The sequence below is a fragment of the Crinia signifera genome, chromosome 8 (assembly GCF_055691185.1).
Source record: "Crinia signifera chromosome 8, ASM5569118v1, whole genome shotgun sequence".
NCBI lineage: Eukaryota > Metazoa > Chordata > Amphibia > Anura > Myobatrachidae > Crinia > Crinia signifera.
Genome location: NC_139224.1, coordinates 1,427,289 through 1,453,147, shown reverse-complemented (window position 1 = coordinate 1,453,147; position 25,859 = coordinate 1,427,289). Strand labels below are relative to the sequence as shown.

At 46.9% G+C, this 25,859-nt stretch overlaps 1 protein-coding gene across 1 annotated transcript in view; it reads right to left on the bottom strand.

The window, feature by feature from the left end:
* Window positions 1-25,352, bottom strand: part of LOC146026923 (uncharacterized) — a 50,020-nt gene extending 24,668 nt beyond the window's left edge. Inside the window, exons 1-4 of the mRNA XM_083157969.1 lie at window positions 25,110-25,352; window positions 22,296-22,488; window positions 14,022-14,119; window positions 8,124-8,218 (exon numbers count right to left, since the gene is read on the bottom strand). Of these exons, the coding sequence (XP_083014095.1) occupies window positions 8,124-8,218; window positions 14,022-14,119; window positions 22,296-22,477 (375 nt within the window). The 5' untranslated portion in view covers window positions 22,478-22,488; window positions 25,110-25,352. The remainder of the gene's footprint in view (window positions 1-8,123; window positions 8,219-14,021; window positions 14,120-22,295; window positions 22,489-25,109) is intronic.
* Window positions 25,353-25,859: the final 507 nt, after the last annotated feature.

Sequence of the window (25,859 nt, the reverse complement as noted above, 5' to 3'; positions counted from 1 at the left end):
ACCCGCTTGCCAGGATTTTGGAGAACCTGGTATCGGGGTCCCTTGACCCCTCTTCAAGGGGGGGGTACTGTTAGGATCCGCCTCCAGCGGATCTGTGTTATGCGCAGATTCACATATTCTGTGTGTAGTTTCATGTTCTCCCTGGGTTTATCTCAGCCTGTGTGTGTGTTTACTCGCTAGTGGCATCCAGTGGTCAGCCTGGGCCATTGCAGGTTACTTTCAGTACTGTGTGTTCTGGACTCAGGTGTCTTGATTAGGCTCCTAGCCTGCAGTGCACACCTTTAGGCAATGTGTAATCAGCACCACATTGTGCTCTCTATATAAACCCTCTGGTTATTCAGTCCCATGCCGGTTATAGCTTATGTACCTCAGGGTCTCAAGTGTTCCTGGTTCCCAGTCTTCCGTTATTCCTGGTTCCTGTTCCCAGTCATCCTGCATCCTGTCGTTGATTCCCAGCTGTGTCCTCCATCCAGTCTCCTGTCCTCCCGGTGTCCGTGTGTCGTCCTTTATCCGTCTCCCGGTCCCTGCAGCTCCTGTTGGTCTTTGTGGGATTCCTTCTCCAGCGTGGCGCTTCCTTCGGCTGGTTCCCTGCCTTGTCCGCAGCATCTCAGCTCCAGCTAAATTGATATCCCTCGGTTTCAGATAAGTTGGGAGATTCCCCCTCTTTGTCTCCTTACTAATCATTTGCTTATTGTGTCAGCGTATAGTGTATTGTTACACCTGTCAGCAGTACTCATTGTGTCAGCGTATCGTGTATTGTTACACCTGTCAGCAGTACTTATTGTGTCAGCATATAGTGTATTGTTACACCCGTCAGCAGTTCTTATTGTGTCAGCATATAGTGTATTGTTACACCCGTCAGCAGTTCTTAGTGTGTCAGCATATCGTGTATTGTTACACCCGTCAGCAGTTCTTAGTGTGTCAGCATACTGTGTATGGTTACACCTGTTAAGCATTAGCACAGCGGGTTCCAGTTTAGAGTGCTATCCACTGGCACCCCTCTCCGCAGGGCAGGGTGGTCCTCGCCTCTTTGTTTGTAGATAGGTTTCCCCTTGTTCATCACTGGCCTTGGCGTGTGTGTTGTCCTTAACATAAGACCAGGTGGCATCGAGGTGGGAGCCTGACTAACGGGCTCCCACGAACGCGGCTATTATTGGTGAAGCCTAGCACCCCGCACACACACGTCAACTCCATCTGAGTACAACGGAGTCAGGTTGGAGAGGCTGCCCTGGTCCTGTCACTATCTCCTTCCAGCCAGTGTCACGTGGTGTCTCGCCAGACAGCGTGGCACAGGAGATCCTAACAACAGGGGCCTGACATACTATATAAGGAGGGACATAACTCATTTGGGAGCGTGCTCATTGAGAGGGAAGCTTGCAGACTAAAGTGAAGCTTGATTACTTAAGTGACTTGTGAGTTGGAAACTGAAGCAGGTGAGTTAGAATACTGAAAAAGGTGAGTTTGAACACAGTCTAAATCTTCATATTCTATTTTATTGTAATATATTCATCTTCTTTCTATCCTATTGTAACCTGTTGCTCAATTTTGACATTTAATTCATTTTATCTATATTTTTTCCAACATTGTATTTCATTTTACTCATTCACTATTATTTTCTCTTATCTTTGCCACACATTTATTGCACTCTGTTTCCCTATTCACGCCTGCTCACATTTGGCTCACTTCTGACCTTCTCTGTTCCCTTCATCCTCTCACTTGTTGCTGTTTCATACTTAATTGGATTACTCAATCAACCTGATTTTACCCACTTGTCTCCTCTCTGACAGTAGTTCCTTGCCTGTTACCTTCTCTCTCACTCTGTTTTCTACCACATCCTCGCAAATCTACTACAGACGCCGTCTGTCCCCCCAAATCCCTCTGTCTGCTTTCACTAACCTACCCTCTCACCTCTGGTCCTCATGGCTGTTAATCTCTCAACTTCACTTTCTCCAACCGCTCCTCCCCCCTCCCATCCCATACCTATCCTGACCACTCGCCCCCGCACCCCCACCCTCCCAATGACCCCCCCTCGCTTCTGCAATCCCAAAAACCTTATCCACATAAATACACAACCCACCCCCCCCCCCCTCTTTCCTGTGCACTATGGAATGCCAGATCCATCTGCAACAAACTCCCTGCCATCCATGACCTATTCATCTCTAGAGCATTCCACCTCCTTGCTATCACCGAGACCTGGCTCTCCACCTCTGATTCTGTCTCTCCAGCTGCTCTCTCCCACGGTGGCCTCTCTTTCTCTCACACTCCCAGGCCTGACGGTCGCCAAGGTGGCGGCGTGGGTTTTCTCCTCTCAGCCTCATGCACCAACAGTGTCATTCAGCCTGAACCCTCTCTCCTTTTCTCCTCCTTTGAGTCTCACTCTATCCGTCTATACTACCCCTACCACCTCCGTGTCGCTGCAATCTACCGCCCCTCTGGCCCTATCTCCCAATTTCTTGACAACTTCGCCGCCTGGCTTCCACACTTCCTCTCCTCTGACCTGCCATCTGTCATTCTTGGTGACTTTAACATCCCCTTGGATAACCCCGCTGATCCTGGCACCTCCAAACTCCTCTCTCTCTGCTCCTCTCTTGGCCTATCTCAGTGGACTACCTCTCCCACCCACATCCAAGGACACTCCCTCGATCTCGTCTTCTCTCGCTCTTGTTCCCTTACTGACTACACTTTCTCGGGTTTTCCTCTTTCTGACCATCACTTCATCTCCTTCTCCATCACTGCTTCCCCCTCTCCCACCCCCCCTCCCAAGCGCATTGTCTCACGGCATAACGTCAACACACTTGATCTTGCTGCCTTCTCAAACACGCTGTGTCCTCTTCTCGCCCCAATCGCCCTCATATCCTGCCCGAACCTCGCCACCTCCCTCTATAATGACACCCTATCTTCGGCATTGGACTCTGCCTGCCCTCCCTCCTCTATCCCCCTTCGATGCTCCAACCCCCAACCGTGGCACTCGCCTATCACCCGATTCCTTAAAAAGTGCTCTCGCACTGCTGAGCGCTTCTGGAAGAAATCACGCTCCCATGCGGATTATCTCCATTTCAAATTCATTCTTTCCTCCTTCACCTCTGCCCTTGCTCTGGCCAAGGAATCCTACTTTAAGTCCCTCATCCTTTCCCAATCATCCAATCCCCGCAGGCTCTTCGCCACCTTCAATTCCTTGCTCTCCCCCCCTCCACCAGCTCTTCCGTCCTCCAGCGTAGCCGCTTATTTTGCTACCTACTTTTCAACCAAAATCTCCTCTCTCAGGACTGCCATCACTGCTGCCATGACCTCACCCTCTCCCTCCTCCCCTCCTACATCTCCACTCCCCTCCTTCCAACCCCTGTCCTCATTTTACCCCACCACTGCTGCTGAAGTCCACTCTATCCTTCAATCCGCTTCTCCCTCCACCTGCCCGCTCGATCCTATCCCCTCCAATATTATCCGTCGTCTCAGTCCGTCAGTCTGCTCTCACCTGGCTCACCTCTTTAATCTTTCCCTATCCTCTGGGATCTTCCCTTCCTCCTTCAAACACGCTGTTGTCTCCCCAATTCTCAAAAAAACAAATCTGGACCCCAACTCTCCATCCAACTACAGGCCCATCTCCCTCCTCCCTTTTGCCTCCAAGCTCCTAGAACGTCTGACCTATAATCGTCTCCTAAGCCACCTTACTGCTAACTCCATTCTAGACCCCCTCCAATCCGGGTTCCGCCCTTTACATTCCACTGAAACTGCCCTGACCAAAGTCAATAACGATTTACTATCGGCTAAATCCAAAGGCCTCTTCTCTATCCTCATCCAGCTTGATCTGTTGGCAGCCTTTGACACTGTTGACCACCCTCTCCTGCTCAACACCCTCCGCTCCTTTGGCATCACTGGCACGGTCTTCTCCTGGTTCACCTCATACCTCTCCGATCGCTCCTTCTCCGTCTCCACTCCGAGCTCCCCCTCTCCTACTACCCCGCAGCCAGTCGGTGTTCCCCAAGGGTCAGTCCTTGGCCCTCTCCTCTTCTCACTCTACACCACCTCTCTGGGCACCCTCATCAGCTCCTATGGTTTTCATTACCACCTTTATGCTGATGATACCCTAATCTATCGCTCCTCCCCCGACCTATCCCCATCACTCCTGTCCAAGGTCTCCGAATGCCTCACGGCCATCTCAGCCTGGATGACCCAACGCTTCCTGAAACTAAACATGGCTAAAACTGAACTTCTAATCTTCCATCCCCCGAACATCCCCTCTTCTCCCACTATCTCCATCAGCATTGGTGAAACCGAGATCACCTCCACCGACCAAACGCGCTGCCTCGGTGTCATCATTGACTCCTCCCTCTCTTTCACCCCCCACATTCGTGCTCTCTCACAGTCTTGCCGCTTTCATCTACGCAACATCTCACGCATTAGACCATTCCTCTCCACTGACGCGACCAAAATTCTCATTCACTTTCTTGTCATCTCCCGCCTTGACTACTGCAACATCCTTCTCTCTGGGCTACCTCAAACCAGCCTCGCACCTCTCCAAACTATTCTTAACGCTGCTGCTAGGCTCATCTTCCTCTCCCGCCGCTCTACCTCCGCCTCCCCCCTCTGTCTATCTCTTCACTGGCTCCCCATTCCTTTCCGAGTTCTCTTTAAACTCCTCACCACCACCTACAAGGCTCTCTCCTCCTCCACCGCTCCTTACCTCTCTTCACTGATCTCTATCCACACTCCCTCCCGTCCTCTTCGCTCCATCGCTGACCGCCAACTGACCTCTCACCTAATCACCTCCTCCCACTCCCGTGTCCAAGACTTCTCTCGCGCTGCCCCCCTGCACTGGAACAACCTCCCGCCACCCATCAGGCTTTCTGATTCCCTTACCTCCTTCAAGCGCTCCCTCAAAACCCACTTTTTTCGACTAGCCTATCCCTCCTCCTAACCTCTTTTGATCCTCCTATCCTGCCTCCATTCCCCTCCATTCCTACTTATCCTGTTGTTTTTCGTTCGTCCACCCACCTATTTTTAGTATGTTAACTCTTATCAGTAGGGTCCTCCTGCCTCACGTACTCACCCTACCTCTTTACCTCACCTGTCCTCCTGTCCTGTTCTTCCCTTCCTCTACTTCATCTTCAGTCTCCTCGACAATTTTGACACCTACTTCTGAACTGATGCTGATTTTATTTCTACCAGCTATACCCCTATTTATACTGTATCTTTCAACACACCTTGTACGTTACCTTGTCATTTGTTTTTTGTTTGCTATGTACGGCGCTGCGGACACTTTGCGGCGCCTTATAAATAAACGTACTACTACTACTATAGCACATACCTCCGCTACGTGATATACAGCACCCCCCTATTGGCGGCCCTGCGGGTAGGTAGGCAGCACTATAGCACATACCTCCGCTACGTGATATACAGCACTCCCCTATTGGCGGCCCTGTGGGTAGGTTGGCAGCACTATAGCACATACCTCCGCTACGTGATATACAGCACCCCCCTATTGGCGGCCCTGCGTGTAGGTTGGCAGCACTATAGCACATACCTCCGCTACGTGATATACAGCACCCCCCTATTGGCGGCCCTGCGGGTAGGTAGACAGCACTATAGCACATACCTCCGCTACGTGATATACAGCACCCCCCTATTGGCGGCCCTGCGGGTAGGTAGTCAGCACTATAGCACATACCTCCGCTACGTGATATACAGCACCCCCCTATTGGCGGCCCTGCGGGTAGGTAGGCAGCACTATAGCACATACCTCCGCTACGTGATATACAGCACCCCCCTATTGGCGGCCCTGCGTGTAGGTTGGCAGCACTATAGCACATACCTCCGCTACGTGATATACAGCACCCCCCTATTGGCGGCCCTGCGGGTAGGTAGGCAGCACTATAGCACATACCTCCGCTACGTGATATACAGCATCCCCCTATTGGCGGCCCTGCGGGTAGGTAGGCAGCACTATAGCACATACCTCTGCTACGTGATATACAGCACCCCCTATTGGCGGCCCTGCGGGTAGGTAGGCAGCACTATAGCACATACCTCCGCTACGTGATATACAGCATCCCCCTATTGGCGGCCCTGCGGGTAGGTAGGCAGCACTATAGCACATACCTCTGCTACGTGATATACAGCACCCCCCTATTGACGGCCCTGCGGGTAGGTAGGCAGCACTATAGCACATACCTCCGCTACGTGATATACAGCACCCCCCTATTGGCGGCCCTGCGGGTAGGTAGGCAGCGCTATAGCTCATACCTCTGCTACGTGATATACAGCACCCCCCTATTGGCGGCCCTGCGGGTAGGTAGGCAGCACTATAGCACATACCTCCGCTATGTGATATACAGCACCCCCCTATTGGCAGCCCTGCGGGTAGGTAGGCAGCATTATAGCACATACCCCTGCTACGTGATATACAGCACCCCCCTATTGGCGGCCCTGCGGGTAGGTAGGCAGCATTATAGTACATACCTCTGCTACGTGATATACAGCACCCCCACGGGTAGGTAGGCAGCACTATAGCACATACCTCTGCTACGTGATATACAGCACCCCCCTATTGGCAGCCCGGCGGGTAGGTAGGCAGCACTATAGCACATACCCCTGCTACGTGATATACAGCACCCCCCTATTGGCGACCCTGCGGGTAGGTAGGCAGCACTATAGCACATACCTCCGCTACGTGATATACAGCACCTCCCCCTATTGGCAGCTCGGCGGGTAGGTAGGCAGCACTATAGCACATACCTCCGCTACGTGATATATAGCACCCCCCTATTGGCGGCCCTGCGGGTAGGTAGGCAGCGCTATAGCACATACCTCCGCTACGTGATATACAGCACCCCCCTATTGGCGGCCCTGCGGGTAGGTAGGCAGCGCTATAGCACATACCTCCGCTACGTGATATACAGCACCCCCCTATTGGCGGCCCTGCGGGTAGGTAGGCAGCACTATAGCACATACCTCCGCTACGTGATATACAGCACCCCCCTATTGACGGCCCTGCGGGTAGGTAGGCAGCACTATAGCACATACCTCCGCTACGTGATATACAGCACCCCCCTATTGGCGGCCCTGCGGGTAGGTAGTCAGCACTATAGCACATACTTCCGCTACGTGATATACAGCACCCCCCTATTGGCGGCCCTGCGGGTAGGTTGGCAGCACTATAGCACATACCTCCGCTACGTGATATACAGCACCCCCCTATTGGCGGCCCTGCGGGTAGGTAGGCAGCACTATAGCACATACCTCCGCTTTGTGATATACAGCACTCCCCTATTGGCGGCCCTGCGGGTAGGTAGGCAGCACTATAGCACATACCTCCGCTACGTGATATACAGCACCCCCCTATTGGCGGTCCTGCGGGTAGGTAGGCAGCACTATAGCACATACCTCCGCTACATGATATACAGCACCATAAACAAACCAAAACTCATTTTTCTTGTACTTTGGAATAAAACTTTAGGGAGAGATTTATCAAAGTTTGGAGAGAGGTTAAGTGGAGAGAGGTATAGTACCAACCAACCAATCATCTCCTAACTGTCATGTTACAGGCTGTGTTTAAATAATGACAGAATCTGATTGGATGGTACTTTATCTCTCACCACTTTATCCAAGGTTTGATATATCTCCCCCTAAATTCATAAGACAGTCGGATATATCGGCAATCAACCATTCAATCTTGTCTGCTTCCGGAGGTCTTTCCCCTATGCAGGTTCCACTTTTAAAGTCAAATCTGCCCTGTAGAAAACAGCCGCTAATTTGTTGAATCTGCGACGGCTTGCGACAAAATACACGTGGATCTGCAAGTTTTTCACCAATCCACGTGTTCTCCGACTATCAGAATGTTTCCGACAGTTGGTGATTGAATAACTTTGGTCGAATTGGATGATATTTCCGACAGTCAGAAAAAGAGATTGAATCCCCCCCTTACTCTAATGTAGAGTTTTTAGCAGAATAATTGTCACTTGTGCGATGTGTAATATTGTTGTCAGCCTTCACAGTAAATACCACATACGGGTTCTAGAGTGCAGCAAAATTCCTAGAATAAAAGTCGGATGGGGACAATTTAAAGACCTCTGCTGTTAGAGTTGGATGTTTTTCTCCCATTGACACTGGTTCTCCTCTATACTCACCGTGTGCTGTCCGGCCAGTTCTCCATATACTTTTCTTAGCTTCTGCTGGGATTTGTCCTGTAGGATTCTCCACAATTCTTCTGCCCCCAGGGTGTCTGCAGGAACCATAAAGGACAGAACAGTTGGAAACGCTGGTAATGATGCAGCCTCATCTCAAAGAGCATCTCAGCAACACAACAGACTGGCACGGTGCAGATGGTATTAGGGACTCCTTAGGGGTTCCCCTGCAGGTTCACATGGGGGGACCGATTGTCCGCAGCTACGCATGTGCAGCGCCCACAGAAGTCCAGACGGGGCGCGGGGAGACGGACTGGGGAATTTGCCTATGGGAATGCCCAGCGTTTCGTGGGCATTCCCGTGAGGACGCTGGGCGTTAATACACCTACACCAATCCCAGAAAATGACCCTGAATTGTATTTATCTAGTTCTGCCATCTGCAGTGATCCAGAATACTGTTCTAGACTCCATTATGAATTAGACCAAGGATATAAGGCCTTCACCCTCATTAAACATAGTACAAATATGACCCCCCCTCCCCCAATGAGTGACGCTAGGGGTGTAGGGGGGAACTAATTAACCGGGCTCGGACTGCTGGAGGGGACCGCGTCCAGTGTCCGTATACCTATACTGAGGATAGTGTGCCGTGTTCCCAATGATATCTTCCGCATGTTGCCCGAACATTGAAAGCAAAGATACTGGCACTGTAAAGGTTTGGGCCCGTGGCCAGTTCTGATCTACCCACCTCTTAGACAGAAACGTCACAAACAGCATCAAACCCTATTACCCCTAAGCCCCCATACTGGAAATAACACCAGCTGCTGCCACCTCTGCAGGTATAGCTGTTGCTGCTGCCACCCCTTTGTCCCCTGGCTGGTCAGACATGACCGCTGATAGCACATACCCACTTCTCTACGCCTTCACCACCACCACCACCTGCACAGAAAATCTGCCACCACCAATAGCACCTTTCTCCTGCCCGGAGCCTCTGGTGCTCAAGGGCCTTCGCTGATGTTAAGACAGCCATGTACTGTACAGCGCATACGTTACTACATAGGTGTGTGCACAGGAAGTGCCTGGTGTGCACCCCTCTCCTCTTCCTCAGGTGCTCTCCCTGCTCTGCACCCGGCTGCTGCCCGTGCAGCCACTGTACTGTACTTTTTCACTCCGCCCTTATATATATATATATATATATATATATATATATATATATATATATATATATACTAGGTGATTCATCGCGCCCTACGGGCGCTCTTCACACCGTCGTAAGGGGCTGCGCCCCCTTAATTTGTGAACATTTGTATATGAGAAAGATGGTTAGAATTGTATGAAAGATGCCTGTATTGCAACTTGAGTTATAGGTGAAATGTGTTAAATAGAGAGCATATGATTTGGAAGGGGGTGTGTATTGTTTTGTTTAATTAAAAAGCGTTTACAGAGTAAGATGTACATTGATAGTGTGGATGGTACAGTGACATTTGTGGGTGTGGGGGGGGGGCTGTGTGTGCATGTTGTTTAGGTGTGTGTGTGTGTGCAATAGTATAGTAGGATGCTTTTGAGTCAGCGGCTCCCCACTGGCGGAGGTCACGACACAGGAAAACAGGAGGCTGGGTAGTGATAGGGGTGTGTGGACATAAGGGGGACTAAAGAGGAGGGTGGGAGATACTGTGCAGCTTCTGCCAGTGGGTGAGGGTCCATTGTGGCAGTACAGGAGTACAGGATGGTGGCCCAGAGTCAGTGTCTCCTCCTACTGGGTGGGAGTTAGGGTACATGAGAGCAGGAGGCTGGGCTATGAGGCATGATAGGGGCATGTGGGCAAAACAGCGTCAGCGACTCCCCAGTGGTGGAAGTTACGGTTCAGGAGAGCAGGAAGCTGGGTAGTGATAGGGGTGTGTGAGCATACGGGGGACTAAAGAGGGGTTTAGGGGTGCCGTGAATTGTGGGGGGTGCCGTGAATCAAGGGATGGAGGGGGCGCAGGTGTCCGTGGATCGCGGGAGAGGGCGGGGGTCCGCAAAGCGTGGTAGGGGGCGTGAATTGCGGGAGGGGGGGGTTGCGAATTGCGGGAGGGGGGTGTGTGCGGGGGGTGATGTGAATCGTGGGAGGGGGCGTGAATCGTGGGGGGGGTGCACGGGGGGTCCGTGAATTGCGGGAGGGGGGGGGTGTGAGTCAGTCATGTGAGTCAGAGGCTCCACCCAGCGTTACAGCTTCAGGCACACTTTGAGTGACAGATGTAGCCAAATATATAAGAGATATTGCATAAATAACCCAGTTATTATTATTGCGCAATAATGAATGTTTTGCTAGTGTACTTTTAAGACCCAGAACGTTACTGCAGTAACCCTTTAACCCAATGTGTCCTGCGGTATGTCCTACCAGGACTCTGATAAACGCAAGTCAGCTTTGCTGCCGAGTCTATGGCCAGTGACAGTGTTTTTAGAGATAAGCAACCCACCTTTGAGTAAAGGCTTTAAGGGTAATTGTAATCCACAGGGTGGTAACAATCCGGATTCTTAACTTGGGTAATGAATGTCTCTCCCTCTGTCCTGTCCTGGTGGTAGTATATCATGCATACCTCCCAACATGACCTATGCCAGGAGGGACACAATGCTCTGTTCCTGGACTTTCCTCTTAATTGATGAATTGCCTTCACCTGTGTGGGACTGGTTTATTGAAAAGTGCGGTGTTTTACCACAGGTGATGGTAATCATACATAAGTGGAAAGTCCAGGAACAGAGCATTGTGTCCCTCCTGGAGAGGGACATGTTAGGAGGTATGTATCATGGCATGATGAAGGAGTTAACCCCCAATGTCCCGGCATAGTCTCTTTAAGTTCTGAGTGGACCTCAAATTCAGGGGGACCCACCACGAGTGCCCTATGCAATGCTGACACTCTTTTAGAAGGGGTTCCAGCTTTTGGAGGCTGAATAGGGCCCTCTATTAGGCCTGGGTAATCTAACCCTCTTTTTGTGTCCCCGTTGGATGGGCGGGCTTTGCACTCACCCAAACAGCGCTGTCCGCGTAATGGCCGCTCCCGCCTCCTCCTTCAGTCTGTTGCCGCGGCCCGGGATCCGGCTATTTCTGCGGCTCTGGCGCTAGTCGCGGAGCATGACTCTCTGCTCATGTCAAGTCATCTCCAGCCTCTCTGCCCGCGTGTGGCTGCTCCCTCTGCCTTTATGCTGTGGCCGCACTTCCCGGCTCTACAGCGTCCCGTCCGCGAAAGGCTGCCCGTCTCCTCTCGGTCTCCGCTCCTCACATGCCTCCTTCCCCCCTCCTGTCTCCTGAGAAGCCACGTCCCTGCACCGCATAGCGGCCCTCAGCAAGTCCGTCCCGCACAGCTGCTATGAGATCTGGCACCCGTCCTGCTTCACCTCCTACCTGCAGATCACGCAGAGCGCCATGGAGGAGTCCCCGAAGATCTATGCGCCCCTCTACCTGGTGAGAACTGCTGGGGGGGAGGAGGAGGAGGGGGCCTGGCTGCTGCTGCTGCTGCCTTCCTGCTTCCCTTCTGCACACACTGTTATCTCTTATATATTTGGCTACTCTTTTGCAGGCTGGGTGGTGTGTGACCCCGCCCAGCGTTAGAGCCGCAGATGATTGACAGATGTAGCCAAATATATAAGATATATATATATATATATATATATATATATTAGGGCGGAGTGAAAAAATTTAAATCGAGAAATTCAAAATCGGCTAGTGTGGAAAAGTTGTGACTTGACCTGAATAAGAAACGTGCAAAAGCATTTTGACCTGAGTCAACATCTTCTGTTCTGGCAAGAGGCCTAAAGTTTAAATTTTTTAGGTGAAAATAACGAAATTATGAAGATTCTCCGATCTAGTTAAAATGATGTCAGGATGTCTTAGAGTGGTTCATTAGTACAGGTATACTTTAGCATAGTAAAAAACAATATGAGCTTGTCATCCCCGCCGCCCCGCCCCTGCAACAAAATTGTACTGCAATCAGGTCTGATTAAGGGCCATTATGCAGTGTTATATTTCACACAGTGTCACTGAAATACATAAAATTGGATTTGTGCTGCTCTCTTTGCAGTGCATATACAAAGATAGACAATCATGTGTACATAAATAAGAAATAACTGTTGCAGTCTGTTATTGAAAAGCAGTAACTGTTACAATAAGTATTACAAGTAACTGTGTAAACTGTCTAATGTATCATTTTACACATCACTTCTATTTATTAAGGGCTGCATTACATCATATTATGGTGCCAAAGATAAACCAATATATTAACAGTTAAATACATTGAAGTTTATTATGATGTAATAAACAAATACATCTAATGTTTAGAAAAATAAAATTAATTGATTCAAAAATAACAGGTTTAAAAGATGTTGCACATACGGTATTGTCTTCTTATTTTTTTTATGTTCTGTTTTGAGTTGGTTTATACAAACCAATTGTGATTGATGTCTGCTATTATTAGACTGTTAAATTGGGTCAATAAGCACATAAAAAGGAAATAAAGTATTGCTGATCAATCCTGCCTAGTAATTAACACAGTGATTGGCATATATGTACTGCTGGACACCACTCATAGAATGATTAACCTGTTATTTTTGAATCAATGTTCTTGATTTTATTTTTCTAAACATTAGATGTATTTGTTTATTACATCATAATACACTTCAACGTATTTAACTGTTAATATATTGGCTTATCTTTGGCATAACTATATGCCGTAATGCAGCCCTTTCATATTCCCAGCATAGGGGATGCAAAACTATTTTTCAGACCAATTCATGTTTAAAATAAACTGCCACAAGTAAAGCCAATAAACAGAAGTATTTAAAATACTGCACATAAAGAACAGAGTGTAATCCATTGTTACTGACCTTACTGGAGCATTCAGTAAAGATTTTGTTGGACATTAGAAGACACAGGTGTGTATTATTCTATTAAGGGCAAACAAAAGGGATTTACCCAGATTTTTCTCCCCAAGTTTTTTTTTCTTGGTCACTTCAATTACAGAGTATCCTCTCCAAAAAAAAAAAATGTTCAGGAGAAAAGACAATATTCACTATTGTGACCATGAAAATGGGTCAATTATCAGGGATTTTTTTCTACCGCCAAAGTCAGTCACTTTGCACTAGGACAAGCTCGTCCTGTCTTTTTTTTTACTATGCTAATCAACAATAGGTAGAGGGCACTCAATGGACTTATAACTGTTATAAGAAAACAAAAGCGGTCTCTATTTGCAGCAAGGTTTCGAGCATTTATTGCCTCTGCACGGTGGCAGGGGTGTCTATATATGTGAGCTTATGTTTGTATTTCTTTGAGCCTGATGACAAGCAATAAATGCTTAAAAAGTTGCTGCTAATAGAGACGGCTTGTGTCCTTTATTTCTGATAACAGTTATAAGTCCGTTGAGTGCCCCTTATCTATTGTAGCTATTTGAAAGTGGATATCCTCCACCATCTGGGTGCACCTCCGGCCGTTGGTTCCCGGATCTACAACACCAGAGTGCCTATCACTGGAATATATATATATATATATATATATATAGGCATGTGTGGGATGGCGGCACTCGGATAAAAAAAGACACAACACAGATGCCTTGTTCACCATGGTGAACAAGGCATCTGTGTTGTGTCTTTTTTTATCCGAGTGCCGCCATCCCACACATGCCTAGATTGGGAGCCTATTTGTATGGAGTCCTAAGCCTGGAGGAAGGCACCGGAGCTTCATATATCTCGTTATCACTGAGTGCCTCTTAACTACAGATTATATATATATATATATATATATATATATATAAAATTTGCGGGGGGTGGGGCGCACCAGAAACGTTTCTGCAGGGGGGAGAAAAAATAGTAGTTATGCCACTGGCTTAAACCACACAAACGAGGATATGACATCACAAGGAAATATTGAATTACCTTCCATCCCATCTAGAATGTTCTGCAAGAAAGGGCTGACCTGGAAATCCATAGGTGGAGGATTCAGGAAATATTCGGCTGTCTCTTGGCCCAGAACACTTGGGAGAAGAAATTAAAGTTGTGTGATTTTTTAAACCTCCAGTATTATATATCTATATATATCTGTAAGGCCATTACATGACGTGTGTGACACAGTGCACCACCCTATATACTGTGCACAGCTCATCTGGTGGCTAATACATAATACATGGTGGCTAGTATATGACACAGACCATAGTGTTCCTTCTAGGAACCAAACGGGGCAGGGCGCTGGAGGGGCGGACCAGGCACAGCGACGGCACATATGGGGGCGTGCCCGGGCCGCCGCGTCACAAATGGGGCGTGCCCGTCCGACGCGTCACGAATGGGGGCGTGCCCGGGCCGGCGCGTCACAAATGAGGGCGTGCCCGGACCGCGGTGTCACCGAAGGAGGTGTGCCCGGGCCGCCGCGTCACCAAAGGGGGCGTGCCCGGGCCGCCGCATCACCGAAGGGGGCTTGCCTGGCCGTGACTAGCGCCGTGCACCGCAATCTATGGCGGTGCTGGGCTTCACCGGTGCACTCCGGCAGGACAGGCAGCAGGCTGTTTTAGCGGGGCACTGCTAGAGGGGCAGGGCGCATTTTGCCCTTTAAAAATCGGGCAGGGCGCAGCGCCCCGCTAAAACAGCCTAGCGGGAACACTAGACCATATGGCCTGGTGGCTAGTGCACAATATTTATTTATTTTATTTATTAACATTTTCTTATATAGCGCAGCATATCCCGTTGCGATTTACAAAAGGAGACAGTGATACAACAAACAGGGTATTTACAGTCAAAAGCAGGGTATTTACAGTCAAAAGGTATGAGGGCCCTGCTCACAAGCTTACAAACGGTACTTGTTTCCTAGCAGGGCACCCACTAAGCAAATAGCTTAGTGTGCTATTCTGCATAGGATATCACATTGCATCGCTTACCATCTACAGTGCTGTGCGATGTCCATGTTAACTGCACAGGAGTGCTTATACAATGAAATATTGCATAGGATCGCATGGCACCAAATGTGATGCGATGCGATATTTGATTGTACATGCCATGAGATGTGATGGGGGCTTACAATGAGATGTGATGCTATGTGATGTGATGTGGGCATAGTATGTGATGTGATGGGTGCTTACAATTGTAAGCACCTGCACCTACGCCATTGTTTAGCGTCAACCCCAGTATCCACGCCACCCCGAAGCGGTGGGGACGCGGCTAACTTTACATGTATTCCACTTCTGCTCGCGGCAGTGGTCACACTATCTAATATCAACTCCATGCCGACGTGGAAAGTAGTGCTCGTCACGCTTCGGGGTGGTGTGGATACTGGGGATGATGCTAAACAATGGCGTAGGTGCAGGTGCTTACAATTGTAAGCCCCCATCACATCACATACTATGCCCGCATCACATCACATAGCATCACATCTCATTGTAAGCCCCCATCACATCTCATTATAAGCCCCCATCACATCTCATTGTAAGCACCCATCACATCACATACTATGCACACATCACATAGCATCACATCTCATTGTAAGCACCCATCACATCTCATTGTAAGCCCCCATCACATCTCATTTTAAGCCCCCATCACATCTCATTTTAAGCCCCCATCACATCTCATTGTAAGCACCCATCACATCACATACTATGCACACATCACATAGCATCACATCTCATTGTAAGCCCCCATCACATCTCATTGTAAGCACCCATCACATCTCATTGTAAGCCCCCATCACATCTCATTTTAAGCCCCCATCACATCTCATTGTAAGCACCCATCACATCACATACTATGCACACATCACATAGCATCACATCTCATTGTAAGCCCCCATCACATCTCATTGTAAGCACCCATCACATCTCATTGTAAGCCCCCATCACATCTCATTGTAAGCACCCATCACATCTCATTGTAAGCACCCATCACATCACATACTATGCACACATCACATAGCATCACATCTCATTGTAAGCCCCCATCACATCTCATTGTAAGCACCCATCACATCTCATTGTAAGCACTCATCACATCTCATGGCATGGGTGCTTGTGCAATCAAATATCGCATCACATCGCATGTTAAAAACGTACCATGTGATGCGATGAGATGCGATTTCACTACGTTTTCATAAGTAAGAAATCTGGGCGACCTGCTAGGAAACAAGTACCTTACAAACTATAGAATACAGACCATATTACATGGTGGCTAGTGCACAATACAGACTATATTACCTGGTGGCTAGTGCACAATACAGACTATATTACCTGGTGGCTAGTATACAATACAGACTATATTACCTGGTGGCTAGTATACAATACAGACTATATTACCTGGTGGCTAGTGCACAATACAGACTATATGACCTGGTGGCTAGTACACAATACAGACTATATTACCTGGTGGCTAGTGCACAATACAGACTATATTGCCTGGCGGCTAGTACACAATACAGACCATATTACCTGGCGGCTAGTATACAATACAGACTATATTACCTGGTGGCTAGTATACAATACAGACTATATTACCTGGTGGCTAGTACACAATACAGACCATATTACCTGGCGGCTAGTATACAATACAGACTATATTACCTGGCGGCTAGTATACAATACAGACTATATTACCTGGTGGCTAGTACACAATACAGACCATATTACCTGGTGGCTAGTACACAATACAGACTATATTACCTGGTGGCTAGTACACAATACAGACTATATTGCCTGGTGGCTAGTACACAATACAGACTATATTGCCTGGTGGCTAGTACACAATACAGACTATATTGCCTGGCGGCTAGTATACAATACAGACCATATTGCCTGGTGGCTAGTACACAATACAGACTATATTGCCTGGTGGCTAGTACACAATACAGACTATATTACCTGGTGGCTAGTACACAATACAGACTATATTGCCTGGCGGCTAGTGCACAATACAGACTATATTACCTGGCGGCTAGTATACAATACAGACCATATTACCTGGTGGCTAGTATACAATACAGACCATATTGCCTGGTGGCTAGTACACAATACAGACTATATTGCCTGGTGGCTAGTACACAATACAGACTATATTGCCTGGTGGCTAGTACACAATACAGACTATATTGCCTGGTGGCTAGTACACAATACAGACTATATTACATGGTGGCTAGTATACAATACAGACTATATTACATGGTGGCTAGTATACAATACAGACTATATTGCCTGGCGGCTAGTACACAATACAGACTATATTACCTGGCGGCTAGTACACAATACAGACCATATTACCTGGTGGCTAGTACACAATACAGACTATATTGCCTGGCGGCTAGTACACAATACAGACCATATTACCTGGTGGCTAGTATACAATACAGACCATATTACCTGGTGGCTAGTACACAATACAGACTATATTGCCTGGCGGCTAGTACACAATACAGACTATATTACCTGGTGGCTAGTATACAATACAGACTATATTACCTGGTGGCTAGTACACGATACAGACTATATTACCTGGCGGCTAGTACACAATACAGACTATATTGCCTGGTGGCTAGTACACAATACAGACTATATTACCTGGTGGCTAGTACACAATACAGACTATATTGCCTTGCGGCTAGTACACAATACAGACCATATTACCTGGTGGCTAGTACACAATACAGACTATATTACATGGCGGCTAGTACACAATACAGCCCATATTACCTGGTGGCTAGTACACAATACAGACTATATTGCCTTGCGGCTAGTACACAATACAGACCATATTACCTGGTGGCTAGTACACAATACAGACTATATTACATGGCGGCTAGTACACAATACAGCCCATATTACCTGGTGGCTAGTACACAATACAGACTATATTGCCTTGCGGCTAGTACACAATACAGACCATATTACCTGGTGGCTAGTATACAATACAGACCATATTACATGGTGGCTAGTATACAATACAGACCATATTACCTGGTGGCTAGTACACAATACAGACCATATTACCTGGTGGCTAGTATACAATACAGACTATATTACATGGTGGCTAGTATACAATACAGACCATATTACCTGGTGGCTAGTATACAATACAGACTATATTACCTGGTGGCTAGTATACAATACAGACTATATTACCTGGTGGCTAGTACACAATACAGACCATATTACCTGGTGGCTAGTACACAATACAGACCATATTGCCTGGCGGCTAGTACACAATACAGACTATATTGCCTGGCGGCTAGTACACAATACAGACTATATATCCTGGCAGCTAGTACACAATACAGACCATATTACCTGGTGGCTAGTACACAATACAGACTATATTACCTGGTGGCTAGTATACAATACAGACTATATTACCTGGCGGCTAGTACACAATACAGACTATATTACCTGGCGGCTAGTACACAATACAGACTATATATCCTGGCAGCTAGTACACAATACAGACCATATTACCTGGTGGCTAGTACACAATACAGACTATATTACCTGGTGGCTAGTATACAATACAGACTATATTACCTGGTGGCTAGTACACAATACAGACTATATTACCTGGTGGCTAGTACACAATACAGACTATATTACCTGGTGGCTAGTATACAATACAGACTATATTACCTGGTGGCTAGTACACAATACAGACTATATTACCTGGCGGCTAGTACACAATACAGACTATATATCCTGGCAGCTAGTACACAATACAGACCATATTACCTGGTGGCTAGTATACAATACAGACTATATTACCTGGTGGCTAGTACACAATACAGACTATATTGCCTTGCGGCTAGTACACAATACAGACCATATTACCTGGTGGCTAGTATACAATACAGACCATATTACCTGGTGGCTAGTATACAATACAGACCATATTACCTGGTGGCTAGTACACAATACAGACCATATTACCTGGTGGCTAGTATACAATACAGACTATATTACATGGTGGCTAGTATACAATACAGACCATATTACCTGGTGGCTAGTATACAATACAGACTATATTACCTGGTGGCTAGTATACAATACAGACTATATTACCTGGTGGCTAGTACACAATACAGACCATATTACCTGGTGGCTAGTACACAATACAGACCATATTGCCTGGCGGCTAGTACACAATACAGACTATATTGCCTGGCGGCTAGTACACAATACAGACTATATATCCTGGCAGCTAGTACACAATACAGACCATATTACCTGGTGGCTAGTACACAATACAGACTATATTACCTGGTGGCTAGTATACAATACAGACTATATTACCTGGTGGCTAGTACACAATACAGACTATATTACCTGGTGGCTAGTACACAATACAGACTATATATCCTGGCGGCTAGTACACAATACAGACCATATTACCTGGTGGCTAGTACACAATACAGACTATATTACCTGGTGGCTAGTATACAATACAGACTATATTACCTGGTGGCTAGTATACAATACAGACTATATTACCTGGTGGCTAGTACACAATACAGACTATATTACCTGGTGGCTAGTACACAATACAGACTATATTACCTGGTGGCTAGTATACAATACAGACTATATTACCTGGTGGCTAGTACACAATACAGACTATATTACCTGGCGGCTAGTACACAATACAGACTATATATCCTGGTGGCTAGTACACAATACAGACTATATTACCTGGTGGCTAGTACACAATACAGACTATATTACCTGGTGGCTAGTATACAATACAGACTATATTACCTGGTGGCTAGTACACAATACAGACTATATTACCTGGCGGCTAGTACACAATACAGACTATATTACCTGGAGGCTAGTATACAATACAGACTATATATCCTGGCAGCTAGTACACAATACAGACCATATTACCTGGTGGCTAGTACACAATACAGACTATATTACCTGGTGGCTAGTATACAATACAGACTATATTACCTGGTGGCTAGTACACAATACAGACTATATTACCTGGCGGCTAGTACACAATACAGACTATATTACCTGGTGGCTAGTATACAATACAGACTATATATCCTGGCAGCTAGTACACAATACAGACTATATTACCTGGTGGCTAGTACACAATACAGACTATATTACCTGGTGGCTAGTACACAATACAGACTATATTACCTGGTGGCTAGTATACAATACAGACTATATTACCTGGTGGCTAGTACACAATACAGACCATATTACCTGGCGGCTAGTACACAATACAGACTATATTACCTGGCGGCTAGTACACAATACAGACTATATTACCTGGTGGCTAGTATACAATACAGACTATATTACCTGGTGGCTAGTACACAATACAGACTATATTACATGGTGGCTAGTATACAATACAGACTATATTACCTGGCGGCTAGTATACAATACAGACTATATTGCCTGGCGGCTAGTACACAATACAGACTATATTACCTGGTGGCTAGTATACAATACAGACTATATTACCTGGTGGCTAGTATACAATACAGACTATATATCCTGGCAGCTAGTACACAATACAGACTATATTACCTGGTGGCTAGTACACAATACAGACTATATTACCTGGTGGCTAGTATACAATACAGACTATATTGCCTGGTGGCTAGTACACAATACAGACCATATTACCTGGTGGCTAGTACACAATACAGACCATATTGCCTGGCGGCTAGTACACAATACAGACTATATTGCCTGGCGGCTAGTACACAATACAGACTATATATCCTGGCAGCTAGTACACAATACAGACCATATTACCTGGTGGCTAGTACACAATACAGACTATATTACCTGGTGGCTAGTACACAATACAGACTATATTACCTGGTGGCTAGTGCACAATACAGACTATATTACCTGGTGGCTAGTACACAATACAGACTATATTACCTGGCGGCTAGTACACAATACAGACTATATATCCTGGCAGCTAGTACACAATACAGACCATATTACCTGGTGGCTAGTACACAATACAGACTATATTACCTGGTGGCTAGTATACAATACAGACTATATTACCTGGTGGCTAGTACACAATACAGACTATATTACCTGGTGGCTAGTACACAATACAGACTATATTACCTGGTGGCTAGTATACAATACAGACTATATTACCTGGTGGCTAGTACACAATACAGACTATATTACCTGGCGGCTAGTACACAATACAGACTATATATCCTGGCAGCTAGTACACAATACAGACCATATTACCTGGTGGCTAGTACACAATACAGACTATATTACCTGGTGGCTAGTATACAATACAGACTATATTACCTGGTGGCTAGTACACAATACAGACTATATTACCTGGCGGCTAGTACACAATACAGACTATATTACCTGGTGGCTAGTATACAATACAGACTATATATCCTGGCAGCTAGTACACAATACAGACCATATTACCTGGTGGCTAGTACACAATACAGACTATATTACCTGGTGGCTAGTATACAATACAGACTATATTACCTGGTGGCTAGTACACAATACAGACTATATTACCTGGCGGCTAGTACACAATACAGACTATATTACCTGGTGGCTAGTATACAATACAGACTATATATCCTGGCAGCTAGTACACAATACAGACTATATTACCTGGTGGCTAGTACACAATACAGACTATATTACCTGGTGGCTAGTACACAATACAGACTATATTACCTGGTGGCTAGTATACAATACAGACTATATTACCTGGTGGCTAGTACACAATACAGACCATATTACCTGGCGGCTAGTACACAATACAGACTATATTACCTGGCGGCTAGTACACAATACAGACTATATTACCTGGTGGCTAGTATACAATACAGACTATATTACCTGGTGGCTAGTACACAATACAGACTATATTACATGGTGGCTAGTATACAATACAGACTATATTACCTGGCGGCTAGTATACAATACAGACTATATTGCCTGGCGGCTAGTATACAATACAGACTATATTACCTGGTGGCTAGTATACAATACAGACTATATTACCTGGTGGCTAGTACACAATACAGACTATATTGCCTGGCGGCTAGTACACAATACAGACTATATTACCTGGCGGCTAGTACACAATACAGACTATATTGCCTGATTATATATTCCCTTTAACAACTCTGAACACTCACTAACTGATGCAATGTCCTCGGCCACCCACCTGTGCAGCTGCTGAATATAATCCATTGCTGTCCCGGACACATCCTCCTCTTCATTATCCTCAAGAGATTCATGCAGTGTTCCACAAGCCGAAAAGAGACGGAAAGGGCTGTTGTGAGACACAGGTTTATGGTGCGCTCCCCTGTGGCCGGGGTGTGATCTGCGGCCCTGACAACTGGCCATGGAGACAATCCCTTAAAAAATAATGGAAAATACAATTTATTTAATATTTATTAATACACAATGGTCCTTAAATTCACAGCCTTGCGAGTCCCCCAGAAGCCGCCCGCATGGCCGACCATCGAATGATTTCTTCAGTGCTCGCAGATCTGAGACAGCTCTATGGTGTGTCTGACCTATGGGCGCCCTGTACATCAGCTGCCCCCCCACGTCCTCAGAGAATTACTATGGCAACGCCCAGCATTCTCATAGGAAAGCCCATGGAACAATGGACGTTCCCATAGGCAAATTCCCCCATTCCCCAGCCGCCCCCCCCAAACCTATGTGCATGCACAGTCTTGAACAATCGATGCCCCTTGCGAACGCATGGGGAACCGATTGTATTAGAATAAATCCCAAATTGTTGTCTGAGTGCTTGTCTTTTGATTAACGAGGATCAATAGGGATCTCGAACTTCATGCAACTTCAACTGAGGTTTTCATCCTTTCCTTACTAGATAAATCGACCAATGGACAACACTGAAGCCATTAATCAAACTGCTCTGCCAGAAAAGTAGGATAGTCCACAGCGCCAATCTGACACAAATGGACCCAGTTTTCTATGTCAGTGAGAAATCCTCCAACAATATTTGTGTTCTTCTCTGGAAATATATTGGTTCTATAAGCAGGTACCATAAGGTATGCCCAGATAAGCGATTCTTACGTATGGAGGCGCTGTGTAGGGCGCTGAGATTGGGGCAGGAATGGGCGTGCACTCGTGGGATAAGGGGCAAGTTTATCTTCACAGTAGGCGTGAGGTCGCAGTCTCATCTCAGCCAGGTACGACAAAGGAGCGAAAGCTACAGGCAAGGGATAAAAGATGCAGCTAAGGGGAGAAAGCAATGTCAATGGGAGGAATTTGCAGCCAAGGGGGAAAAGTCGCAGCCAAGGGGAGGAAGTCACAGCCAAGGGGAGGAAGTCACAGCCAAGGGAAGAAAGCTGCAGCCAAGGAAAAAAAGATTCAGCTAAGGGGAGAAAATAGAGCCAATGGGAGGAAGTCGCAGCCATGGGGAAAAAGTCGCAGCCATGGGGAAAAAGTCGCAGCCAAGGGGAGGAAGTCGCAGCCAAGGGGAGGAAGTCACAGCCAAGGGAAGAAAGCTGCAGCCAAGGAAAAAAAGATTCAGCTAAGGGGAGAAAACAGAGCCAATGGGAGGATTTTGCAGCCATGGGGAGGAAGTCGCAGCCATGGGGAGAAAGTTGCAGCCAAGGGGAGGAAGTTGCAGCCAAGGGAAGAAAGAGCCAAGGGGAGGAAGTCACAGCCAAGGGGAGAAAGTTGCAGCATAGGGAAAAAAGATACAGCTAAGGGGAGAAAGCAGAGCCAATGGGAGGATTTCACAGCCATGGGGAGGAAGTTGCAGCCATGGGGTAAAAGTCGCAGCCAAGGGGAGGAAGTCGCAGCCAAGGGGAGGAAGTTGCAGCCAAGGAGAGAAAGCTGCAGCCAAGGGAAAAAAGATGCAGCTAAGGGGAGAAAGCAGAGCCAATGGGAGGAAGTTGCAGCCATGGGGAGAAAGTTGCAGCCAAGGGAAGGAAGTCGCAGCCAAGGGGAGGAAGTTGCAGCCATGGGGAGGAAGTCGAAGCCAAGGGAAGAAAGAGCCAAGGGGAGGAAGTCGCAGCCAAGGGGAGAAAGCTGCAGCCAACCGAAAAAAGATGCAGCTAAGGGGAGAAAGCAGAACCAATGGGAGGAAGCCAAGTGTCACAGTCAAGGGGAGGAATATACAACCAAGGGCAGAAAGCTGTAGCCATGGGAAAAAAGATGCAGCTAAGGGGAGAAAGCAGAGCCAATGGGAGGAATTTGCAGCCATGGGGAGGAAGTCACAGCCAATTTTAGTTAAGTATTGCGCCCCCCAAAAAAACCTCACTGTAAGCGGCGTTGGCATATTTATTGGATATTTTGTCTATTTCCCACAGCAACGTTAGCACTCATAAGGTTACCAAGGAGAGAAAGACGCAGCTAAGGGGAGGAAGCTGCAGCTATGGGAGGAAGCCGCAGCTATGGGAGGAAGCCGCAGCTATGGGTGGAAGCCGCAGCTAAGGGGAGGAAGCCGCAGCCCAAGGAGGAAAGCCGCAGCTAAGGGGAGGAAGCCGCAGCTAAGGGGAGGAAGCCGCAGCTAAGGGGAGGAAGCCGCAGCTAGGGGGGGGGGGAAGATGCAGCTAAGGGGGGGAAGATGCAGCTAAGGGGAGGAAGATGCAGCTAAGGGGAGGAAGCCACAGCCCAAAGAGGAAAGCTGCAGCCCATGAATGGAGCTTTGAATGACGATTTGCATCTAGAACTGATTATGAATCCCACCTTACATAACAGCAAATGGACAGGAAATTTCATTTTGCAATTCCAGATATATCTGACTTTTTAAAATAAGACCTTTTATTTTTTAGAGATATCAAGTATGGGAAATTCTTGCGCTACACTTGGAATTTCTAAAAAATAAGATAAGTAATGTTGTCATTATTCCACATTCCAGTATTCACAACATAAAATAACAGCCACAATTACATACAGTACCAGGTGAAACGTCTGTGTGGATCACTACAGACACATACATGACTCAGCTGCTGGTGTGCAATGGAACTAACCAGTTACCTCAGAGGACATGTCTTACCCTGGGTTGTGTCTTCTCTGTGCAGTTATATAAAGTGTTATACAACACAGTGCTTCTTTTATATTGTCATATTGTCGGGGGAGCTGTTGTCATAGTGACCTGTTTCTGGTTCTCGGTTCTTCCCCTGGTAATTATTAATAACATGAAATCACTGTCTGTCCTGTAGCCATAGAACCTCTCTGTGTCCTGCTGAGAAATGAGAAGTGCTGAGCTCTGGAAGTGGCTGATGAGAAACAAATGGGATGAAAGTCCTCAAATATTCAGCAATAAGCCCAAGTTCACTGCAGCATCATCTATCCACACTAGTTGTCTGCATTCCTTGTAAGGAACCCTCATTCCTATGTACAGTGGAGGCCGCCATTTTGTACCGTGAATAAGAACACCAGAATGGTGTACGTTAGCACTCTAGTGACATCACTGGGAAACTAGTGACTTAACTGGGAACTAGTGACATCACTGGGAAACTAGTGACATCACTGGGAACTAGTGACATCACTTAGGCATCTAATGCCGAGCTTCCAATCTCAACTTTGCCACATGTATCTCTGCCACTGCCCACAGTATATGGAAGGAGAATTGGGCAACACAGGATCAAGCAGCTATTTTGAAGTAAGCAAAGTAGTTTTTGACCCATATATGTTAATACGAGTTTTCTATAGCATTAAGGAACCTAAGATGAAGTGTATCCGGAAAGCGACTCAACCATGTTTAGGTCGACAATACCATGGTGGTCCACTAGTGGTCGACAGC